Source organism: Rattus norvegicus, chromosome 6, assembly GCF_036323735.1.
Source record: "Rattus norvegicus strain BN/NHsdMcwi chromosome 6, GRCr8, whole genome shotgun sequence".
NCBI lineage: Eukaryota > Metazoa > Chordata > Mammalia > Rodentia > Muridae > Rattus > Rattus norvegicus.
This window is the reverse complement of record NC_086024.1, coordinates 42,732,699-42,754,425: the sequence shown is the minus strand read 5'-3', so window position 1 is coordinate 42,754,425 and position 21,727 is coordinate 42,732,699. Positions and strand designations below refer to the sequence as shown.

The following is a 21,727-nucleotide window of genomic DNA, read 5'->3' as shown; positions in this document are numbered from 1 at the left end:
CTGAAAACTTTCTTAATTATCTAAGCAAGAGACAGAGACACAATTTCATCAATTTTATTCCATATTGCAGAGCAGAGTGAGTCTTAGCCAGAACAAAAACCAAGCAGGAGAAATAAAGGGCATAGAAGTTATTTTTTAAAAATGGATCAAATTGCCATTGTTTATTAAATGTCATGTGGTCTTACATGTAGACCTACCAAAACTGTGATGTAACCAATCAAGGAGCACAGAAAAGTTGCAGGATGATACGCAGTAGTAGTGTTCCTGTATGCACAGACACATTATGTAAGGTAGAAACTGAACAGTCTCATTTATAACAGCAGCAAAAGTCCCAATAATAAATTTAGTCAAAGTTGAAAGATCTTTATTACAGTGAAAGAAACCAGGGAATATGCTAAAGAAAGGAAAGTCATAACATGTTTATGGATGGCAAGAATAATTTTTAAAGATTGTATTACTAACAGTTACTACAAACCTAATTGAAATTGCTTAAAAAGGTCATCACATAATTATAGAAAACTTAAGATTAGTTTGCAACTACATACACACACATACAGAGAGAAAGAGAGAGAGAGAGAGAGAGAGAGAGAGAGAGAACCAAAACTCTTAGTAGGCACAGCAGTAATCAATAAAATTTATAAAGCAGGAAATATTGTACTATCTACTTCCAAATATACAATAAAGCTATAATAAGGCTATAATAATCTAAATAACATGATACTGAGCAAGAGATGGCAGAGAGATTGAGGACAGATAATATAAAATGAGACCCAACAGACGTCTTAGCACTAAGCCTGGGCATCTACAGAAGTTGACTTTTATCAAACATTCTGAGAATATGCATCTAGAAAAGACAGTCTTGGTCTGGTTATATGGTTCTGCTGCTAAAAGTGCCTGTCTTATGGGCCCGATGACCTGAATTTGATCCCCAGATGAGTGGCAAAAAGAAAACCAACCAACTACTGTAAGTTGTCCTATGACCTCCACATCATGACTTGATGCTCAACCCAACCCCTACAAATTGTTGTCATCTTCCTTCACACAATTAAATCAAAAAAGATATAAATGATCCTTTAAAGGAAATGACAGTTTCTTCAAAATGCTGCTAAGAACTTGGCTATACATACAGAAAAATAAAACTAGACCCCTTTACTCTCATGCTACAAAAACAACCCAGAAAATATTGAAGGCTTTCGTATTAGACCCACAGCAGTGAAATAAAAAGAAGGCATCAGGACATTGGAAAGTTGATGGATGATTTGGATAAGTCGCCTAAAACAAATGAAGAGCGAGACTGACAGAGAGACAGAGACAGAGAGACAGAGAGATTACATAATCAAACACTAAGTACAGCAGAAGAAAATTTCAACCAGCTGAACTCTACCTACGAAAAGGGATCTGTGTGCAGAATATAAAATTATTTGACACACTAAATAGTGCAAGGTGTATATGTGCACACATATTCATACACACATAAACAAAAATATTTAAATATCTAATATAGAGAAGTGAGGTAAGGCCAGATTTACAGGTGCACACTTTTAATTCCAGCAGCTAGAGCTAAAGCTGGTGAATATGCAATTTTGAGACTAACATAGAATACACAGTGAATTCCAAGGTTATATAAAAAAGACCTGTCTTGTTAAAATAAAAATTTTAAAGAGTGAAGAGTCTGAATATACATTTCTCAAGAGATTGTACATGAATGGTTTTCAGGGATATGAATAAAGTGTTCTCAGTGCTACTAGTCATCAGGGAAATGCAAATCAAAACCACAAAGGGGTTTTCTTATACTCCAGGAAGAAAGCCTATTATCAATAAGACAAAAGACAACCAGAGAATGGAAAGAAAAAGACACCATTTGATCACGTTGGTGAGAAAGTAAATTAATGCAGCCATTCTGCAAACAGCAGAGTTTTCTCAAACTTAAGTGGAACCCCAAGTGACCCAGGAGCTTTGCTCCCTTATAAATTCAAAGGATTGTAGTCAGTCTGTGAAATGTCTGTATTTCCATGCTTGTCTCAGAAGCATTGAAAAAAGTCACGAAATTGAAACAACCCAACTCATTCCAAGGTGTATGAAGAGTATTTGATGTGTAGACACAGTGGAATAGCATCCAGCCATAAATGACAATGAAAAACTGACCTATGCAACAAAACACACGGAACTGGATATGATTGTGTTGAGGGACGTAAGTGAGGAACAGAAATGCAAGTGCCACATGATTTCACTGGTGTGTCATCTAAAAATGCTGGTGTGGGTCTGCGTGAGAGCACAGCAGACAAAACCAGTTGCCACCAAGCCTGCTGAGTTGAGTTCAAGCCTCAGAAACCATAGTAGAAGGAATAAGAAAAACAACACCCTAGAAGTTGTCTTTGGATTCTGTGTAGTTAAATTCTTTAAATTAAAAATTATTTATGGAAATAACACTCATTACAGGAGTGAATACACAGAAGGATGTCATTGAAACAGCTGTGTGTGATACACTGGATGATATATATATATATGACAGTTATTACAAATATACATATACACATTTAAGAGTCATTTGAAGTCTTTTGTTATCATAGCTATATGTGAGTTATATAGAATTAATAATGTAAATTCATCTTTGACCTGTAAATCTGGAGGTAAATTTGGAAAATCATGTCTAGGCTTGAAAAATAATTCTACTCTCACATGCCCATTGAGAAGAGTAAATGACCAAAAGCAACACGCTCAAGGTTGTTTTTCTTCTCTCTGGGGAGATCAGCTCTGGACAAATATTTTCTAAAAATCAGAGACAAAAATAGAACAAGAAGAAACTGCCTTAAAAATAACAGTAGTGGTTTATCAGGTGTTATTCCTACTGCCTTCATAATGTACTGGAGTGCGTACCTCTCCCAAACCCCTCCTGAGGAAGGGAATGGAATTAGGTTTCGCCAACAAAGACACAGCTGCAAAATACTAAGTGTATGTCCAAGTTTACTTCCTTACTTGTTAGTCAAGCTGTATTTTTTTGGAGCCCATGTTTGTTTTCTAATTCAGGGGTCTTTATTCTACAACTTGACAGTCTAGTACTAAGAAAAATAAGAAACCTAGTGAATTAACTTTCCATCACTACTATAAAAAAACATAAGAGCACAGGGTGTTATCTTACTGCCTGGGGGTCAGATGTGAGTGTCATTGGGCTGAAAGAATTTGCTCAGAACTACATACCCCTCCTGGAGGCTAAGGTAACTCTCTTTGCCTTTTCCAGCAGCGATTGACGGGTGTCATTCCTTTGCTCAATGGCTCCTAGGCTCCAAACTATTACATCACCATCATCATGTCACCTTTTCCAAATCTCATTCTCCAGGTTCTTGTGGTTAGGTATAACCTTCCTCCACAATCCAGAAGAATATCACTTCTTAAGACCCTTAGTCACCACGGGAGATGGTGTGCTCGGTAGCCTTTCGAGCATAACCTACCTGTATGCCATTAAAGCTTACTACTTCATAGCCCAACTTTAAAAATATCAGTTGAGTGATAGAATGCCTGTGACGAGAATGGAGTGTGGCTAAAGGTTAAGTGGAGGTTAACTTAGCAACATTTTAAGGTAGGAAGGAGAGAGAAAATGAGGAGAGTAGTAGAGTAACCAAAACAGAGACCATTTTTAAAGGCTTTATAGAAATCCATAAGTCAGTAGTCTGATATCAAAATCAAACACAATTAGCCAACATCGATGCTAAATAGAAACAGTGGTAAGAGAGTTATTGGACAAGGCAGCATTGGAGGTTGCCAAAAAACACAGATTATTACCATTGCTGTTGCATACCCAAAATAGCTATATGGGCAAATATAACCACCTTTCATTGTATACATGTAAACAATTATCAGAAAGTAATGATTTGAAAATCCAAAGAGGAAAATCTGGGTGTCATAGCATATGCTTATAATTTAAGAGCTAAGAAGCAGAGATAGGCAGCTCCCAGAGCTTACTGCCAGCCTAGCTTCCAGGCTCATGGAAAACTCTGCCCCTAAATGTTTTCCAAGATTGTTGTATGAATTCCACAAGCACATTCACACACACACACACACACACACACACACACACACACACACACACACACATATGTATATATATATATATGATTCTTAATCATAACTGCAAATCTATTTTGCCCCATACAGTAAGATGATCTCATTTGGGAAGGTTAGGACATAGCCATTTCCAAAACTATTATTCATTTTCCCCAAGAACTACATGTGTATTTTTATAATTATTATTGTATTTTTTACTTTATATCTGCATCATTGCCCTTATTTTCTTTTCCCCATTCAACCACTCTCATGTATTTCCATTCTCTTTCAAATCCATCACCTCTTTGTCTTTAATTGTTAACAAATCACACACACACACACACACACACACACACACACACACACACACACGTGAATGAAGTCTCATGGACATGGCTGCTAAAAACCCTGAAAAACAGTGAAATCAATAGACATGCTAGCATATCAGAGGAAGTCTCAAGAGGCCTTAAACATAAGTTTAAAAAAAAGCTATTCACAACTATGAAACTCTGAGAGTTGGAAAATTTATCTTCCCCAGAGTAAATACCCCATATTGGTTATCTAATAGTTGTCTGTCCTTAAATCATATCCATATATATTACATTATACATTGAGCAAGATATATATATGAATATTTTTAATTATTTCTATAGACCAAATTAAGATTAGACGACATATACATGAATGTGTGTGTGTGTGTGTGTGTGTGTGTGTAGAGAGAGAGAGAGAACAAAACAAAACCACACCCAGAAAGCAGCTCACGTGGCAATCCTATAAGAAGCAGGGTAAATTTGTCTCTATGGTAAAATTGGATATAGAAATGAACAAGTAGATTTATGATATGGCTGCATTGAAGTGCAGACAAAACATAGAGGCTGAAAGCCATTTTTAGGTCTCTGCTCTCTGCAAGCATTCCACACAATTCACTGGGCATCTGCTAAAGTGCTAGGAGGGCTGCCTGCTGCCGCTGTGAGCATCTAGCTAGTGCTGGCTAGTTCACTTACTGGAGGGCAAACCATGTGACTAGACCAAGGAGTACATCTCACCCTGATGTTTTCAAGGTACAGAGCAAGATTGCAAATGCAGGAACACAATCCTGAAAGTTTCAAATCAAGGCGATGACCTTGAAATGTGTCATCCTCCTACTTTGACAAAGAGAACTACTCAATGGAGCGATGGGCCAAAATTGAAAAAAAAGAAAGGAAGAAAGGAAGACCTGGTGATACTTAGATGTTTGCTCAGAGCTACCAAACCTGTTGCTACCAAATTGTGTTGTTTTGAGTTAGTCTCAAGTCTCTGAAGACCTGCAACCATAGAAAACTGAGCCCTACCCAGTTCTATATCCTTCAGATGTATTGTCCCCACAAGTGAGACTACTGTACCTCTGGCTGGATTGGGGTCTCTTCTTGACAAGACGTGCTAGTTTTCACTCATGTTCCAGTCTCTAACACCCAGAGAGAGTTCAATCCACATGTGTAGGGCAACGCCTGTGGTGCATGCAGCCCTTTCACCTGCCTCGTTGCTGCCTCGAGTTTCAACCTTACTATAAGCATAATCAAGTTTTAATTTTTGTGGCCCCACAGCTCATTTTCTTTACATGCCTTATCAACTTCATTACACTTTATTGGCCTATTTTACATTGCACTAAGCCCTTTTGAAATTCAAGAACAGAAACAAAGTCCGACTTTGAAATCCCAACAAGTGGGACATGGTGGAAAATGTCTCCAGTAGAACTTGGTGATGTTGAGTCACTTAAGCTAATTTGCAGCAAAATCACTTCTAAATCTATTGCAGTGGTCAGATCTGCATGGGCAATTTCAGAAAAGATGAGCTCCACTTATCCTTATCCATCTGCAAATCCACTTAGTCTTCTAGGTGGAATGATAATAAATCCCATTATGTTTTATTGAAAACATCTCAATGATTATAGATCTGTTTATGAGGACATTGACTTCGTTTTTCAAATGCAGAATTGTCAGTATAGCTGAACATGCCCTTGTGCTAACTCTGAAGCATGAATGTGACTTTACTAAACATGAGCTAATTACAGGTTCCCTAGCATGAGGTTGCTTATGATCTTAGCAGTCACCTTGGTACTGAGTTGAGTGGATCACAATAATCTCTGTAACAAAAGACCTCCTCATTTCAGATCATAAAGTGTTCAGTGTTTGTTAACAATTATGTCAAGTGCAACCAGATAAACCCTGGCTGGTGACAACCACTGAAAATTCCCTTTGTTTGTCTGTAACTAAGTATTTTTTGATAGGCATAATACAGGGTTAATTTTCTTTACACTGCATGAGTTTTGTATTCTTACTTATTTTTAAATGTGGATACCCAGGAGTTTTGTCCAAGGTAGGGTATACAGAGCACAGAAGTATCAGAACCCGTAGCTTTGGGGTGGAGTTTTCTTCCACTGGGTTATTTCATCTCTGGGCCAGAGTCTAGAACAAACTCCAACAGAAACCCTGATTCTCTGAGCATATGGCTACGCACCAGAACCTTGAACTCTGACTGTGGGATTGAACATTGATAAGATGCTTCCTTCATACAACCTCCCACCTTCTGGAGGGTGAGTGACCTAACAGGAGAGAGAGAGGGCCTGTCATAAGTAAATGATATGAGATCTGGCATTAGAACCAGGTGTTTCTCCACTGCATGGTACTTACCTCTGCAGGTCCCACAGATGGCAGGGCCCACAGTGATACACAGGCATCTATCACCTGCAACCAAGTTCTGTTCAGAGTCACAATCCCTGAAAGGCTACCCATGTTCCAAAAGATAGTCCTATACCCACGCACACACGGGCAGCGCTAAGTGGACTCAGGGATTTGAGAAGGAAAAGTGGGGGAGGATATAGAGGGTATTGTATGGAGGGAACAAAGGATATATATATTATATATATATTATATATATATAATTATATAATTATATATATATTAGATATTAGATATATATATTATATATATAATGTACATATGTAAAATTCTCAAAAAATCAATAAATAAAAAGTTTATTTTCAGCTAAGATAAATTTGGGAAGATTTCTTGGGAATAACAAAGTCCCTATGCAATTTTTAAAAGAAAAGAAAAGAAGGAAAATAGAAGGCAAAACACCAGGGCAAAGGATACATGTGATGAAGTTATATAAAATTGTCGCTAATGTATCATGCGGGGCTAGACGTGTGGGTGAGTTGGCCTTAGCACAGTGTCCTGGGAGGAATGCAGGGAATTGAAATTCATGAAATAGACAGCAGCCAGTGCCAACTCTAAATATAAAACCACTGAAAAATCATATGCTGTGCCTTCATGTTTTGCCCTGCGCCTTCTTCTACCCCACCAGCCTCGGGTGCCAGGAGAACACAGCATATTTTCTCTTGTGGGGCAAGAAACAGTGGGGTGTGGCAATCTCTGAGTTGCTCAAACTTGAAAATGTTGTTCTCATCTGAAAGCATCACCATGAGTTGATCACTAGTGGTAACATGTCAATCATTACTAAGAATACTGACAACTTCTTGAGGTTTCTCAGGTTACAGAGAAAAGTGTTTTTCATCTAATGCTTTGACAAAAGGGCATGGAGACATAGAACATGGGTTTACATGTAGTACAATTATAGTGATTACAACATTATTCCAGAACCTTGAGCCGAAGAACCAGCATTGTGTCTCTACTCTGGCCTTAATTTGCCTTGAAACTGTAAACTGTGTCCCTCTTCTCTTTGAGCTTTCTCATCCAATGAGGCCCCTTTTAGTTCTGACAATATAATTCTCATGCTCACACATCAATTCTCCTTTATGTGTGACAGAACCCTTGTTTGTAATATTAAAATCATAGTAGTACCACATGGTCAGCCTTCTGTAGGAAATAAATAAAACCATCTCTTTTTTAAGTGTTTGGACACATTTCTGATATATAAGCATCAATGTATGTCCGATCTACAATTTGTAAGTCCCCCTACAGGGCATAATCTAAAGTCTCATTATTTTTCAAATGTAAATTTAAATCAATTTAAAGATATGTTAGGAAGAATAATTCCATTAGAGTAAATTGGTTTCATATAGAATTCCAATTACAACCATGTGAGAAACCATTAATGAACTTGTGTAGATTTGAAGATTATTCATTGTCACTTGGATGCCATCAGAATGACTTCTTCCACTCATACCCAGACAATACCACCCAGATGAAAGGGCAATTCACAGACATTAAGCATACCATGTGTTTTCATAGGTGCTCCTTTTAGGGGTGGCTTCTTTTGTACTTTCATTTTGGATCTCTCCTGTTTGGGAGATGCTGACCTGGAGACAACACAGAAAAAGAATTCCCTGAAGTTACACCAGGGGAAATTATGAATAAGAATATCATTGATGGAGAAATCTGAAGAGGGGTGACCAGCACAGTCACTTTAAGCTAAATGGATAGATCTTGTGTCAAACAGTATGGACACTCAAAGGTTAAATTCAAAGGCTGAACTACTTTGAAGAACGATAGGTAAATCTTAGAAGAGAAGATCTGGAATGAGTGATGATTCAGAGTCTAAAAGCATAGAGCATGGTCATTGATGGGCAGTTTTAGTTGTATTCTCTATTATGTAGCTCAGAAATAGTTGGAAATAAACAGTCTATAGGGGGTATACAGGAAGGGATATACTTGTAACTCTCAAAGCCCAGCATGTAGGAGGGCTTTTGTGCATTCCTTTTGATATCCAATACAGAGCTGTCCCAAGTGCCTTCTTTAACCCATCATTTCTTCATTGCTTCTAGTAACACCCACACTAGGACACCTTAACACTTTCTGATTCTTCTCCCTTTTGACTCATCTCTGATAAGCCAGCCCACTTCTATGCACAGAGTTTACAGTCACTCCATTACCTAAATGCCCTTGCCTATGGCTTGGCATCCCTACACTTCCTGCATGTATCTTTTATCAATGAGACTTTTCTGTACACAATTGAAATAAAAAAAAGAAAGAATGGGGGTAAGGGATCACTGGGTAAAATGCTCACTCTGCAAACCTGAAAACCTGAGTTCCAATTTCCAAGACATATATAATAGCCAGACACAGAAATACAAGCATCTGTAATCCTAATGCATTACTACTGCAATAATGGAGGCAGAGAAGGAAAATCAACAGTTCATAGCCAAGGAGCTGGGATTAAGCAACAGTGAACAAGGAAGAACTTGTTTCAAGCAATCTGGAAGGAAAATATGAATACCTGAAGTTGTTCTCTGACACTCATATGTACCCCCATTGTGTCTCATGTACACACACATGTGAATAAAAATCAAATTGAATTTAAAACACATGAAGTAGAAAAATGGGCCTTTACTGTGTCCACCATAGTCCACTTGTTCTATCCCATTTGGAATGTTTTGCTTTCCTCCAGAGTCACTTTTATCCTCTAATGTCATAAATCTCTCCCTGATTACATTCCCTTTTTCCATATAAGAAATCTAAAGGCAAGGACCTAGCTTATTTTGGTTTGGGTGTGTTCCAAAACACCTGCAGCAAGGTTTGTGCCACCGTAGGTATTGAATCAATTGTATGAACAAAGTAGAAAGTATTAATCTTTCTCCCTATAAAAAATCATCACCTGAGTTTCTTTAATACCAAATTACAATTGTGATAACATTTACTGTCTAGTGCTGTGCATAGACTCTTTTGAGGTACTGAAATCGGAGCCCTTCATTCACTCCCAAATTTCCAATTCTGGGTCTTAGACTTTTGTCTCTTTTTCTCTAATAATAAGCCCCACATATACTGTTTCTGAGGCCTCTTCAGTTAGAACAGCATTTGGGTCTGCTGTCCAATACCATTTCTTTTCCCCAAAGGAAAGGAAGGCAAGGATAGCAGAAAGCAGTGCTTGGAAACTTCCCAGCAGTCCTGCACTCACTGCCTCTCACTTTGAAGGGAAGCTGATAAAGATTGACTACCTTTATGTGGTAGCAATTCATCACACTTAGAGTCTCTCATTTGAACATCAATCTTATGAATTCACTGGGAGACTCAATAGTGTAAATATATTATTCATAAACTGGAGTGAATCCCTGCTCACCACCAGAACCATTTTGACAATAAATCATAACATGTAAATGCTGTGGGGGTTTTTTCCACCTTTTTTTGGTATTTTTTTTATTTGGAGATTCAACAAAACACATCTATAAGTAGAACAAAGAACAGCATAAATAATTCTCCAAGAGAGAGCAGAAACTCATAAAAAGAAACCTTTATTAAATGCATAACGTTTAGGAACATGGATATGCTCAGCCCGTTTTTCTTTATAGAACTGACAAACCATTCTAGAATAGTTCTTACTGTATTTTTGCCTGGACCGTGATCTATAGCTATGAGTATACTGTTCAGATGGGAAGTGTCCACTCTATCTCAAATACTGTATGATCCACTGACCATAGAAATCATTGACAAAGAAAGCAATATTTTAGTGTACATTTGGGGTTTATAGTGTAGATAAAAATATACTAGTCCTCTGAGTAGCAGAACTAAATTCACCCTTAATTCTAAAGTTTCCTGTCATTTTTAGCAATGCGTTGCTCTCATGTGAACTATGACTTATACTAAGTTCATTCTTATTTCATCCACTATGTTGGAGCTACATAAATTGACACACACAGATGTTTTTCCTCTAAAGTGAATGTCTGTTAACATTTATAGTATGTATAGGTTAGTGCAGAAAATATAATATGATTAGTAACATGTTTTCAGAAAGGTTTGAAAGAAGCACAATGAAATAAAAACTTCAGATAAATAGAATTACCATCAGAGAAAAGGAAAATATTTATGAATGGCACTAATCTGAAATTGGCTCATTTCCATGTTTATTTTTTTAATCACTTTGGGACTTATAAACCCTCATAAAATCCAGACCAACAAACTTCCTGTTTCATTTCTGTAGCTGGGGTAAAACAAATCAGCAGAAAGCAGTGCAGAGGAGAAAGGGGTTTATTTCCATTTACAATCCCAGGCTGTAGTCATTGTGGGAATGTCAAGGTAGGAATGTCAACAGCTAGTTTCAGCTCATACATAGTTAAAAGATGAGAGAAAGGAATGCACACATGATCTCCTGCCTGTGTGTTATGCCCAGCTCCATTTCTGCATTCAGACAGCTCAGGAGCTAATGGTGTAGAGAATGATTCCCCTCATAGTTCTTATTCAATTAACACAATAAAGACAATTACCCATAGATATCCCAAAAGGCTAACCTGATGTGTATATTGCTTTAATGAGACGGCAGTTGATTTTAGGCTGTGACAAGTGGCCAATTAAAATTAAATCGAAACGGTATCTTCTTGATACAAAAGGAGCAACCCTTAGAAACTCACAGCAAGTGGTGTTGGTACCATCAAAAAAGTACAAGATCAAGCCAGTCAACCTTCCAGTGTGAAATACTGAAGGGTTCACAATCTCTCACACCTAGCTGAGGAGCAATGGGCAGTTTATGGCTTTGCAGAAAGAGAAAGTGAATTTATGAAAGAGTGTGACACTTGGTAGGTGCCCATTTTGCAATAGATGTTCCAACATCCGTGAAAATATCAACATCCCAAGTTATATTCAGTAGGTTTTTAAAAATTAAAGAGGACATGAATCCAGAGGAAGGGGTGGAAGGCAAAGAGTTGGATGTGTGGAGAGTCAGAGAGAAGAGTGGTACATATATAATCAAAATTCATTGTATGCATATATAGAATTCTCAGTGAACCACTAAAAAGTATTAAAATTGCTGATATAAGGCTAACCATCATAATTACCAACATTCATAGTTCAGAATCTCATGGTGAAGTTATTTGTCACATAGATTCCTGCAGAATACGTGGGTGTTCTCACATACAATGTGACAAATGACATTTTCATTGAATCTGTGTGTGCATGTGTGTGTGGGGGGATGTTCTTGCATCTGTGCATGCTGTCATACATGTATGGAGGCCTGAAAATACCTTGCCAGAATCTTCTCTCTACTTCTATCATGTAACTATCAAGTGCTGGACTCAGATCATCAGACTCAGTAGTGATGGCCTTGTACTGTGAAATTTTTGTCTCTTCTCCCAGAAAAGAAGAACATCAAAGAAAGAAAGTTCAGCACTAAGCAAAGACACTGTGTATATTGTCTCCAGGCACCAAGAAAGTTTTGACAATTGAGTAGTAACTCTATCACTTACTATTCCAATAAGTAGGGCAAATAATTTCATTCAAGAAATTATATTCTAGTCTCTACTGCTATAATATTTGGTTGGTAAATTAAATTCTTTGTCAATGTATTGTTTACAGTCAATATGATAATATAAATGTGAATCAACACTGGACATTGGCATATCCATCATATCTCTTATAATGTCCTATCATGATATAAACAGAAAGACTAAGTAGAGAAGGCAAAATTGTATTGAGAGTTCCTGATTGGCATTTAGGTACAATTGCTGTAATAACAATAAACCTGCAAAAATTTAACATTCCTGGGCCTGAAATACAACCCTAGAAAATTGGAAAGCAATTCATGCCTGACTGACTTACAAAATGGTTGGAAAGTTCAAACGTTTCCATGTTGAAAATCATTTCTAAAAGTGTTCTGCAAGCTATAATGACTTTGGCAGGGCAGTTAATATTCCAGTATCTCCCCACAGACATTTCCTTAGGACATTGCATTTTGCAGACATTTTAGAGACAGAACTGCCCAATCACAACTTTGATTGTGTCTCTCCATTCAACACTTATTAACTCTAATCTCTTTGCATAATTAATTGCAAGCAGGACAGGAAAGAGGTAAACCATAAGAAAATGGAACTGTTAAACATTGCGTGCATAACAATTTTGAGGAGAGGAGATAAAACAGGAAGATGCTAACAATGTGAGACATGGTCAAAATAAATCCTAGAGACAGAATTCAATTTCAGATTTTTCATTGTGGTACCTAAGCTTTGGAAAATATTAGGCCCACCATTCATATCAATTTATTGTATGGGTCATTAAACTGAAGATCAAGAAAGAAAGAAAGAAAGAAAGAAAGAAAGAAAGAAAGAAAGAAAGAAAGAAAGAAAGAAAGAAAGAAAGAAAGAAAGGAAGGAAGGAAGGAAGGAAGGAAGGAAGGAAAGAAGAGAGAGAAGGAGGGAGGGAGGGAGGGAGAAGGAAGGAAGGAAGGAAGGAAAGAAAGAAAGAAAAAGAAAGGAAGGAAGGAAGGAAGAAAGAAGAGAGAGAATGAGGGAGGGAGGGGGGAGGGAGAAGAAAGAAAGAAAGAAAGAAAGAAAGAAAGAAAGAAAGAAAGAAAGAAAGAAAGAAAGAAAGAAAGAAAGAAAGAAAGAAAGAAAGAAGAGGCCATTTTGAAATGGCCAGATGGTTATCCTGCTTGGTACTATTGATAGCCACCATTTGAAAATATGTTTTGTGTGTTTCAGAACAATATTTTAATCTATGCCTTTACCCCTCGCTTTTATTAGTTCTTTAAGGATTCTGTACAATGCATTTTGATCACATGCACCCCTTGACTCTTCCCAAGAAGTTCTAGAAACTTCTTTACATGTGCCCAACTTTTTGTCCTTATTTCTTAAAACCCACCATATAATTTGTACTGCCTAAATACTCTTAGATATATGACATTCTACAGGAATGTGGTCAATATACAAGTGCCTGAATCCATATAGAAAACTGATTCTCCACCTCCAAGTAGCTATCAGTTACCAAAAGTTCCTAGGCTGTGGGTAGGACTTCATGCCTACTTCTGAGCTCCTCGCTTGGATTTCTTCCATCTTGAGCTCACGCAGGTCTTGTGTGTGTTATCTCAACTGTTGTGAGTTCATCTACACAACTGCCCTAGAGAATACTGTTCCCTTGTAGTCATTTACTGTCTGTGGCTCTTTTTTTTTAAAGGAATATAAAACTATTTATTGACCACTGTTCACCATTATTTACAATAAAGTAAATATACAGTTGGATGACATTCTGACACTACAAAGTTCCTTTTCTGGCTAATTGAACCAGAATGCAAATACTGAAAAGATTGATCCTACCCATAAGGAATGAAGGATAAAGGGTAAAGGAAAAGCATGCAGGGCACTAATTGATATTAGCAAATTTTGTTCACTCACTTAGTCAGCAGGTCTTAAATCGCCAACATCAGCTCCAACCATGATTCTATTTCCACATCAAACAGATTCCATGAATCATAAGCTTTTAGTACAGATTTTAACGTCCTACAAAGGAATGGTTCACCAGAGGAACCTTTACACAGACCCACTGACCTGGACGTGCCTCTGTAGACCAGGGGCCTCTTAAATCTGTCTGTGGCTCTTACATTTTTTCTGATCCTTTTCCTTAAGAATCATTGAGCCTTTGAAATGAGAGCTATGATACTGAGCCGTGTAGATGGCTGAGCATTTCAGTTTCTTATTCTCTGGTCTTGATTGATTGTGGGTCTTTGCTAAGTACAATCTACTGCACAAAAGTAGTTTCTTTGATGAGGACTAAGGTGTACTCATCTGTAAATATACTAAGGCACTGTTTGATACTTTGCACATACTTAGAAGGGCATTAGTGGTGTGTTTTTTCCATCTAAAATTGGCCCCAATTTTAATGCCACTTAAGGGCTATAACTTGTAGAATAGGTCTTAAATTCCATCATAAAATGATTAGGTACTACTACTGCCATGACACCTGTGCCACTATTGTACCAGAGACCATACTGGAGTAAGATGTTGTAGCTCACAGTTGAAGCTAGATAAGATTGCTGATTATGTAATCAGCAATGTATGTCTCCTTTTGTATCTTGCCTAATGCTTTCTAGTATTATAAAATCTAGCCAGTAGAACTAAAACGTTCCAGTGAATATCAGCTTGATTTCTCTGTTAGCTATGACCCAAGCATATAGAACCTTTTGGTAATAAGGTCATATTAACAAGTTCTAGAGGACAACCAAGAGCGCTATCAATAGCCTGGAATACATGGAATCCATGGGACCTCAATGAACAACAACTTCAAAAGAGGTAACCTATTTATGGCATTTGGAGTTTCTTTTGTTAGCCTGGAGTATCCAGCACAGGCATCATTGCTCCATTATAGGGTAATCCTATTTAAACCCTTTATATGTATGTACAAATCTAATGCATACAACATTTTGAAAATATCATACTGAAACCTTATGTAGATGCTTCCAAAAACTATTCTTCTGGGGGCCACCATATTTTTTTCATTTATTGCCCATGGGAGCTAAGAGATGAGGCTGTAGGTGAGGCAACCCATTGCTTTAATAATTATAAATGAAAACTATGTGTGCACAATTTGTTTAAATCACTGCAGTTGATTCTAAAATTCACTATGGGGAAAATAACCCCAATTTCTGTGCTTATGAGCACATATTTTTATTAATCTTTGGTGATTTCTGATAAGGTAGTCTTGTCTGCCTGCTTAGTCTCTGCACCCAAGCTAAATATTACATTTTTTGAGATCAGGAAATCAGTTATGTTTCAAGCTACTTACATCGATGTTTGCTTTATCTTTGTGACAGAATGAAGACTGAGAACCATCTTAAAAATCATGGTCAGACCCCAAGGTACCTTCTCCCATAAATCCTCCATATTCCTTCCCTTTCTCTATCATTCAAATCTGAGGCAACAGTAACTCTAAGACTGGGCCAGGTGGTTATTTATAATTTGCTATTACAAATTCATGATGTGTATTTGCTTCATTAATTCATTGTCAGTTCCTATTTTTCCCTTTAGGGTACAAAGAAAGAATAAGTTTATCAAAAATGGAAGCACACTGAGCCATTTAATAAATTTTACATGAAAAATATGGCCTTCAATAAAAACAGCTGTTCCTATCTTTGACCAACATGTTTTATCCTCTAGACACTTTATGCGTTCAATTTAGCCTGCTTTTTGTTATGAAGATTTATTTAAAATAGGACTCTTCACTTAAATGCCATATAGCACAAAGTCATGCCAACCTCAAACATCTATGTCCACATTATCTTGCATCTATTTTCTTCTAAAAGATAGATTAGGCACAACCAGTCAACAAAACTCCAGGAGGAAAAGTGTCTTCTTATGTTAGTATATCAAAGTAAGTACCGAAGACTTTTCAATAAAGATTTGCTGAAATAGTATGTACACTAATCCTGCTTTACTTTGCAGTATGAATGTTCTCCAAATGTCTATAGGTCAAAGCTATGGTTCATGAGATGACACTAACAGTTGGTGGACCCATGGAAATCAGGGATAATGAGAGGTCTTTGGGTCATTGAGAACATTTTTGAGGGGAATTCTGGAGCTCTGCCCCCTTCTTCTATCATACTAGCCTCCTATTAGAGAGGTGAGTGTCTTTGCTCTAACATGCATTCTGCCCAATGAATATGATATTTCTAGAGGTCCAAAACACAGTCTTAATCTGTCATGGACTGGATCTTCCAAACACATGAATTAAATTAAATCTATTCTCACTGAAAAGTTATTTTGTCAGCTATTATATTCTATAGACAAGAAATGAAATGTCAAACCTCCATGTTATGATCGATCAGTATGACTTACCTGTTAGCCACAAACACTATTCTAAGATCACCTTCTCCATCTGTCTTGCCACCGCTTTCTTATTCACCACTTGATACCATAATTTCATTCAAATAGATTGCTACTTGTTTAGATCAACAATCAACTTTAGGTCCTATTTTATTTATAATAGTCTGTCCATAACATGTTAGCAATCTTCAACCTTCAGCTATGTGCATTTTTGGAAAAAGACAAAGTAGATGAAACATTCAGACAAAGTGAGTCATAGAGTTATTACCATGTAATGGTTGCTTTATGAATATTTTATATGAAATAATTTCAAGGTGTGCTAATTGTGCAAATTTTAAGTAAAACAAGCCATAAATCTTGAGTAAGATAAATATCAAAGTTTCTTATTGGCAAGTAACAAAGTATTCTTTATTTATGCAGATATATATATATATATATAATTAAAATATATCTTCTACTGTTCACAAGAAAATTACTTATATATGAAGTATTTAATATATAATGTTAATGTACTAATATATAATGTTACTGTACATGTTATGGTATCTTACATATTTGGTTGTGAGCCTAGCCTTTAACGGCTGAGCCATCTCTCTAGCCCCATGTTATGGTATCTTATGATACCTACCCCAAGTTCATGAAGTGGAATTTGGAGGTGGTGGTTGGCCTTTGAGTGGTGGCTCAGTCATGATGGATCATGGATTCATTTCCTTATAAAGAGATCTGAGAGATTGTACATGTTCCACCATCTATGAAACTATTTATTGGATATTTTATTTATTTACATTTCAAATGTTATCCCCTTTCACAGTACCCCTCCACAAACCCCTTATCCCAACTCCTTCCTCCTGCTTCTATGAGGGTGCTCCCCCATCCACCCACCCATTCCTACCTGATCATCCTGGCCTTCCCCTACACTGGAACATTGAGCCTTCCTACGACGGAGGGCCTCTCCTCTCATTGATGCAAGATAAGGCCATTCTCTGCTACATATGCAGCTGGAGACATGGGTCCCTCCATGTATATTCTTTGATTGGTGGTTTAATTCCTGGGAGCTCTGAGATTGGTTGCTATTGTTGTTCTCCCTATGGAGTTGCAAACCCCTTCAGTTCCTTCAGTCCTTTCTCTAACTCCTCCATTGGGGTCCCCGTGCTCAGTCCAATGGTCTGCTGCATGCATCCACCCCTGTACTTGTCAGACTCTAGCAGAGTCTCTCAGAAGACAGCTATGTCAGGCTCCTGTCAGCAAGTACTTCTTGGCATCAGCAAGAGTGTCTGGGTTTGGTGTCTGCATGTGGGATGGATCCCCAGGTGGGGCAGTCTCTGCATAGCCTTTCCTTCAGTCTCTGCTCCACACATTGTGTCCGTATTTCCTTTAGACAGGAGCAATTCTGGGTTAAAAATTTGGAAATGAGTAGGCGGCATCATCCCCCAAATGGGGGCCTTGCCTAACTTCTGGATATGGTCTCTACAGTTTCTCCTTTGTTGGGCATTTCAGCTAATCTCTTCCCTGTTAGGTCCTGGTAGCCTCTTCCTTTCCTGGTATCTGGGACTTTTTGATGGCTAGCCCCAGTTCCCCATCCCCCTTTTGCCACACACCTTTGTTCAATTTTCTGACCCTTTCTATATCATCCCTGTCTCGTCCTATACCTGATCCTGCCCTCTTTTCCCCTCCCCCTCCTCACTTCCTCCCAAGTCTAAGCAATTTTATAATAACTAGCTGACCATTAACCAAGTAACCAATTACATAATCTGGTTAAGCCTGGTTCTTTGGTTTCTAGCCTCTGAAGCTATGAGAAATAAGCATTTCTTGTCTCCAATCTACCAAGATTATGGTATTTTGTTATCACATCTCTAATGGACTAAGACATAAAAACAGTATATTCCAGTAAAATAGTTTGGCAGGCAATTCAAGTCTCAAGTGAGCATCTGACTACTTTATATTGCTTCTCAATTATAAAACATCTCTATTGATTTAATGTATCTCCTAGAGATTGGTTAACATTGCAACACAGCCATAATTGTCTTGCATCTTGTATGTGAGGGCCTTAGGGGGAGATAATAGACTAAATAAGTGAATGAATAAGTACACGAGGAACATGTTTATTTTTGTCTTATGAAGTAAGGTTGAAAGTGAGATTACTTTACAGGAAGTATTTTTTGGGAATCGAGAGGGGAGAGTTCCCAGGCTTGGGACATATGGACAGGCTGAGGAGGAAGAGACACCAGTGTGCATATGAAAGGTCTCAGAGGGAAACTGACATCTCCTAAACGTGTACCACGTGACAGGTACATTACATCATTTGAGCTTACAACAGCTAGGGAGCCCAGTAATACAATCTCCCTTTCATAAGCAAGAGAAGTGAGAGTGTAGACAGCAAAATAACCTGCCACTAGCTTTACAACATCAGGATGTCTGGTCTTGGATTTCACCAGCCTACTTGTCTCTGGCACTCATGATTTATGATAGTGTGTAAATACCTGGGTTCTGTTCTCTGCCTACTCCTCAGGGACTAAGCAGTATACTACAATTTCCACACCCAGAATGACCTGGTTTGTATGAAGATTTTCAAAAGGAAAAAGTCAGAGTTCTATCTCCCAGTTCTTGTGAGGTTAATGAATCCATGGAGAAGCTGAAGACGTATGGGCCCTGGTTCATACCAAGTTTGTCTCTCTGAAGGCAGCAGGCCGTCACTATTTGAACTGGTCAGGAAGGGATTATAACTGTATTTAAAACACAGGGAGTCACCTATCATGAGGATCAAAGGCAACCTTTATAATTTGAGGTTGCTTGAAAATATCTGGGGAGTAGTCCTTAATTAAGGTGTGAAACAAGGAGCACCCAAGAAAAAACTTACAATGAGAGATCTTTGAAGTCCACAGTAAACATCTCATGGCAAGGATCACTTATTATAAGAGAGGAAAACACCATTTCTGAAGTGCCCACTGTTTACAGAACTGCAACTTTTCATGTCTTATCTTTCGACAACAAGGAAGAATAACAGGTTGATGGTTGCATCTCATCTTTTTTACTGAAGAAGATACTGAATGTAATTTAGGGGATCAAATCAGATACAGCTTTCCTCCCATTTCTCTGACCATCAAATGTGTCCGTTGCAAAGAGCTATCTCAAAACACCCATCCCTTCCACAAGCCATTTCTCCTTCTAGAATGGCACAAAGGAATAAGAGAAAACACCACCAATTCTTAACTTCTAATGTTTCACAAGTCTGTTTTGTTTCAACATGACTGGAATTAGTCTAAAACTGAGAAATCACCTAGGAACAGGTGTTAGACACGTTTCACAGCTATGATTCCAATGTGGGAATCAAAGAAGAAATGTTCTGTCAATTTGGAAAGCTCTAAATAGGCTGGAAATTTTGGCTTTATCATCCTAAGAGTCTGGGGATATACAGGAGGGTAGACACACCAATGAGGTAACACTGGTTAACAGGGGAAATGGGAAATATTACGGATTCTGCAAAGGTAGCGCCCATTAGAAACAAGCATAGAAGCTGGAGGGTGAAACTAGGTTGAACTCAGGGATGAAATCAACTACCCATATTTCTCCCAAAGTGTCTTAGAAGTGGTCGCAGGGGTCAGACACTGATTTAATAGAAAGAATATAGAGATTGTTGTTAAAAACGAAAGTACGCTTAAGAGACAGAAAATGTTCTCATCTGGAAAGCAGCTGAATGGATATCTGCAAGCCAAGCAGCCTCTGTTTTCATGATTTGTATGATATTCCCTAAACTGCCTCTTCCATGAGGTTGTTATGGCTCTAAAAAGAGATAATAGCAAATCACAAAGCATCACAGTGGAAGAAAAGAGATATGAGTGCTCATTTTTGCAAGCAGTTCACCAAGCTCTTCAATTTTAAAAAGACATAAGCATTTGAGGACACCCTCAAATAAACACAATAAAAAAAGGGTCCACAGAAATTAGACGGAAGTGAGGCTTGAGAAAAACAAAACGTTTGTGGCTTAAGAATAAAAAACTAAAGTCTTGAAATAAAATAAACAAAAAGTGAAAAGCAGTAAGACCAGTTTTGACACAGCCTATTGTGTTTAAAATGACAGCAAGAAAGAACAAGTCAGAGCCTGTCTTGACTCACTCTGTTTGCCACTGGGATTGGCAAAGAGGATTACCATATTTACTCTCCAGAAATGTCACCCACAGTATGACTATATTCTGAAAGATGTTAAGGACAGCACTCTTAAGTTGTCCTCTAATTTTATGATTTGATGAAAGGCTACAGCGCATGACAAGATCAGTTGTTAAATGAATGACTAGTGATCCAAAGGAAAGATAGCCAAAAGAGCAATTTAATCTTACACGTATAGGGATCAGTGAGTTACCTCCTGCTATAGAAGCATGACTATTATAGAGTATGTGATAAGACAGGTCAGAGAGCAAGACAATCATAGAAAGCAATTACTGATCAAATGCAGAGAACTGACTGTATGAGATGCTCGGCCCCAACTGACTCTTTCCGCAACATAACAGCTATGCCAAAAGCACAGGGGGCATCCTGGAAGAGGAACTAGAAGGACTACAAGACCTAAAGGACCAAGAAGTCTGCTCAAAGATTGTCTTCTAGATATGACAGTGAAACTACACCCATAAATTCTCAGCAAAATAGCTAGTTAAACAGAATGCAAACAATAACACCATCAGTTAACATGCCAACGGGTATAGACAGAGTCTCATGTGGACCCACCCCAAATGAAGAGGGACAGGCAATAAGAGACTGCTTGGAATAGAAGAGTTAGTCTCCCCCAGGGATGAGCCCTTAAAAGTTTATACGATGTCAAAACAACTAGCCCTAAAAACATATCCATACATATAGTATTTAAAAGACTTAGTAGATTGTGTTTAAATATGCACATGTGTATGTGTGTGTAAAATAATACTAATTGAAGAAAATGAATCCATGAATTTGAAAGCAAAGAGGGGGAAGCATGGAGTTAGATGGAAAATGATGAAATTATATTTTAAAGTAAAATTTATATAAAAAATAAATATAAATGGGAAAAATATTTAATCATTAGCTTGGTGTCTTATTTTCATTAAGTTATTTAATCGGGTTAGACTTTAGTGTCCTCATCTCTTACAACAGAGGAAACTCTCAAGGATCATTCTAGCTCTAGTAATATAAAACCTGTATTTCTAC

General features: G+C 37.7%; 1 protein-coding gene across 2 annotated transcripts in view; it reads right to left on the bottom strand.

The window, feature by feature from the left end:
* Nucleotides 1-21,727, bottom strand: part of LOC134479342 (uncharacterized) — a 261,904-nt gene that overhangs the window by 156,213 nt on the left and 83,964 nt on the right. The window contains exon 3 of one of the 2 annotated variants that reach the window (XM_063262745.1): nucleotides 8,256-8,338. In XM_063262745.1, coding sequence (XP_063118815.1) covers nucleotides 8,256-8,338 — 83 coding nt within the window. Of the gene's footprint in view, nucleotides 1-7,096; nucleotides 8,339-21,727 lie in introns of those variants that run through there. The other variant, XR_010052527.1, reaches the window with a different exon arrangement.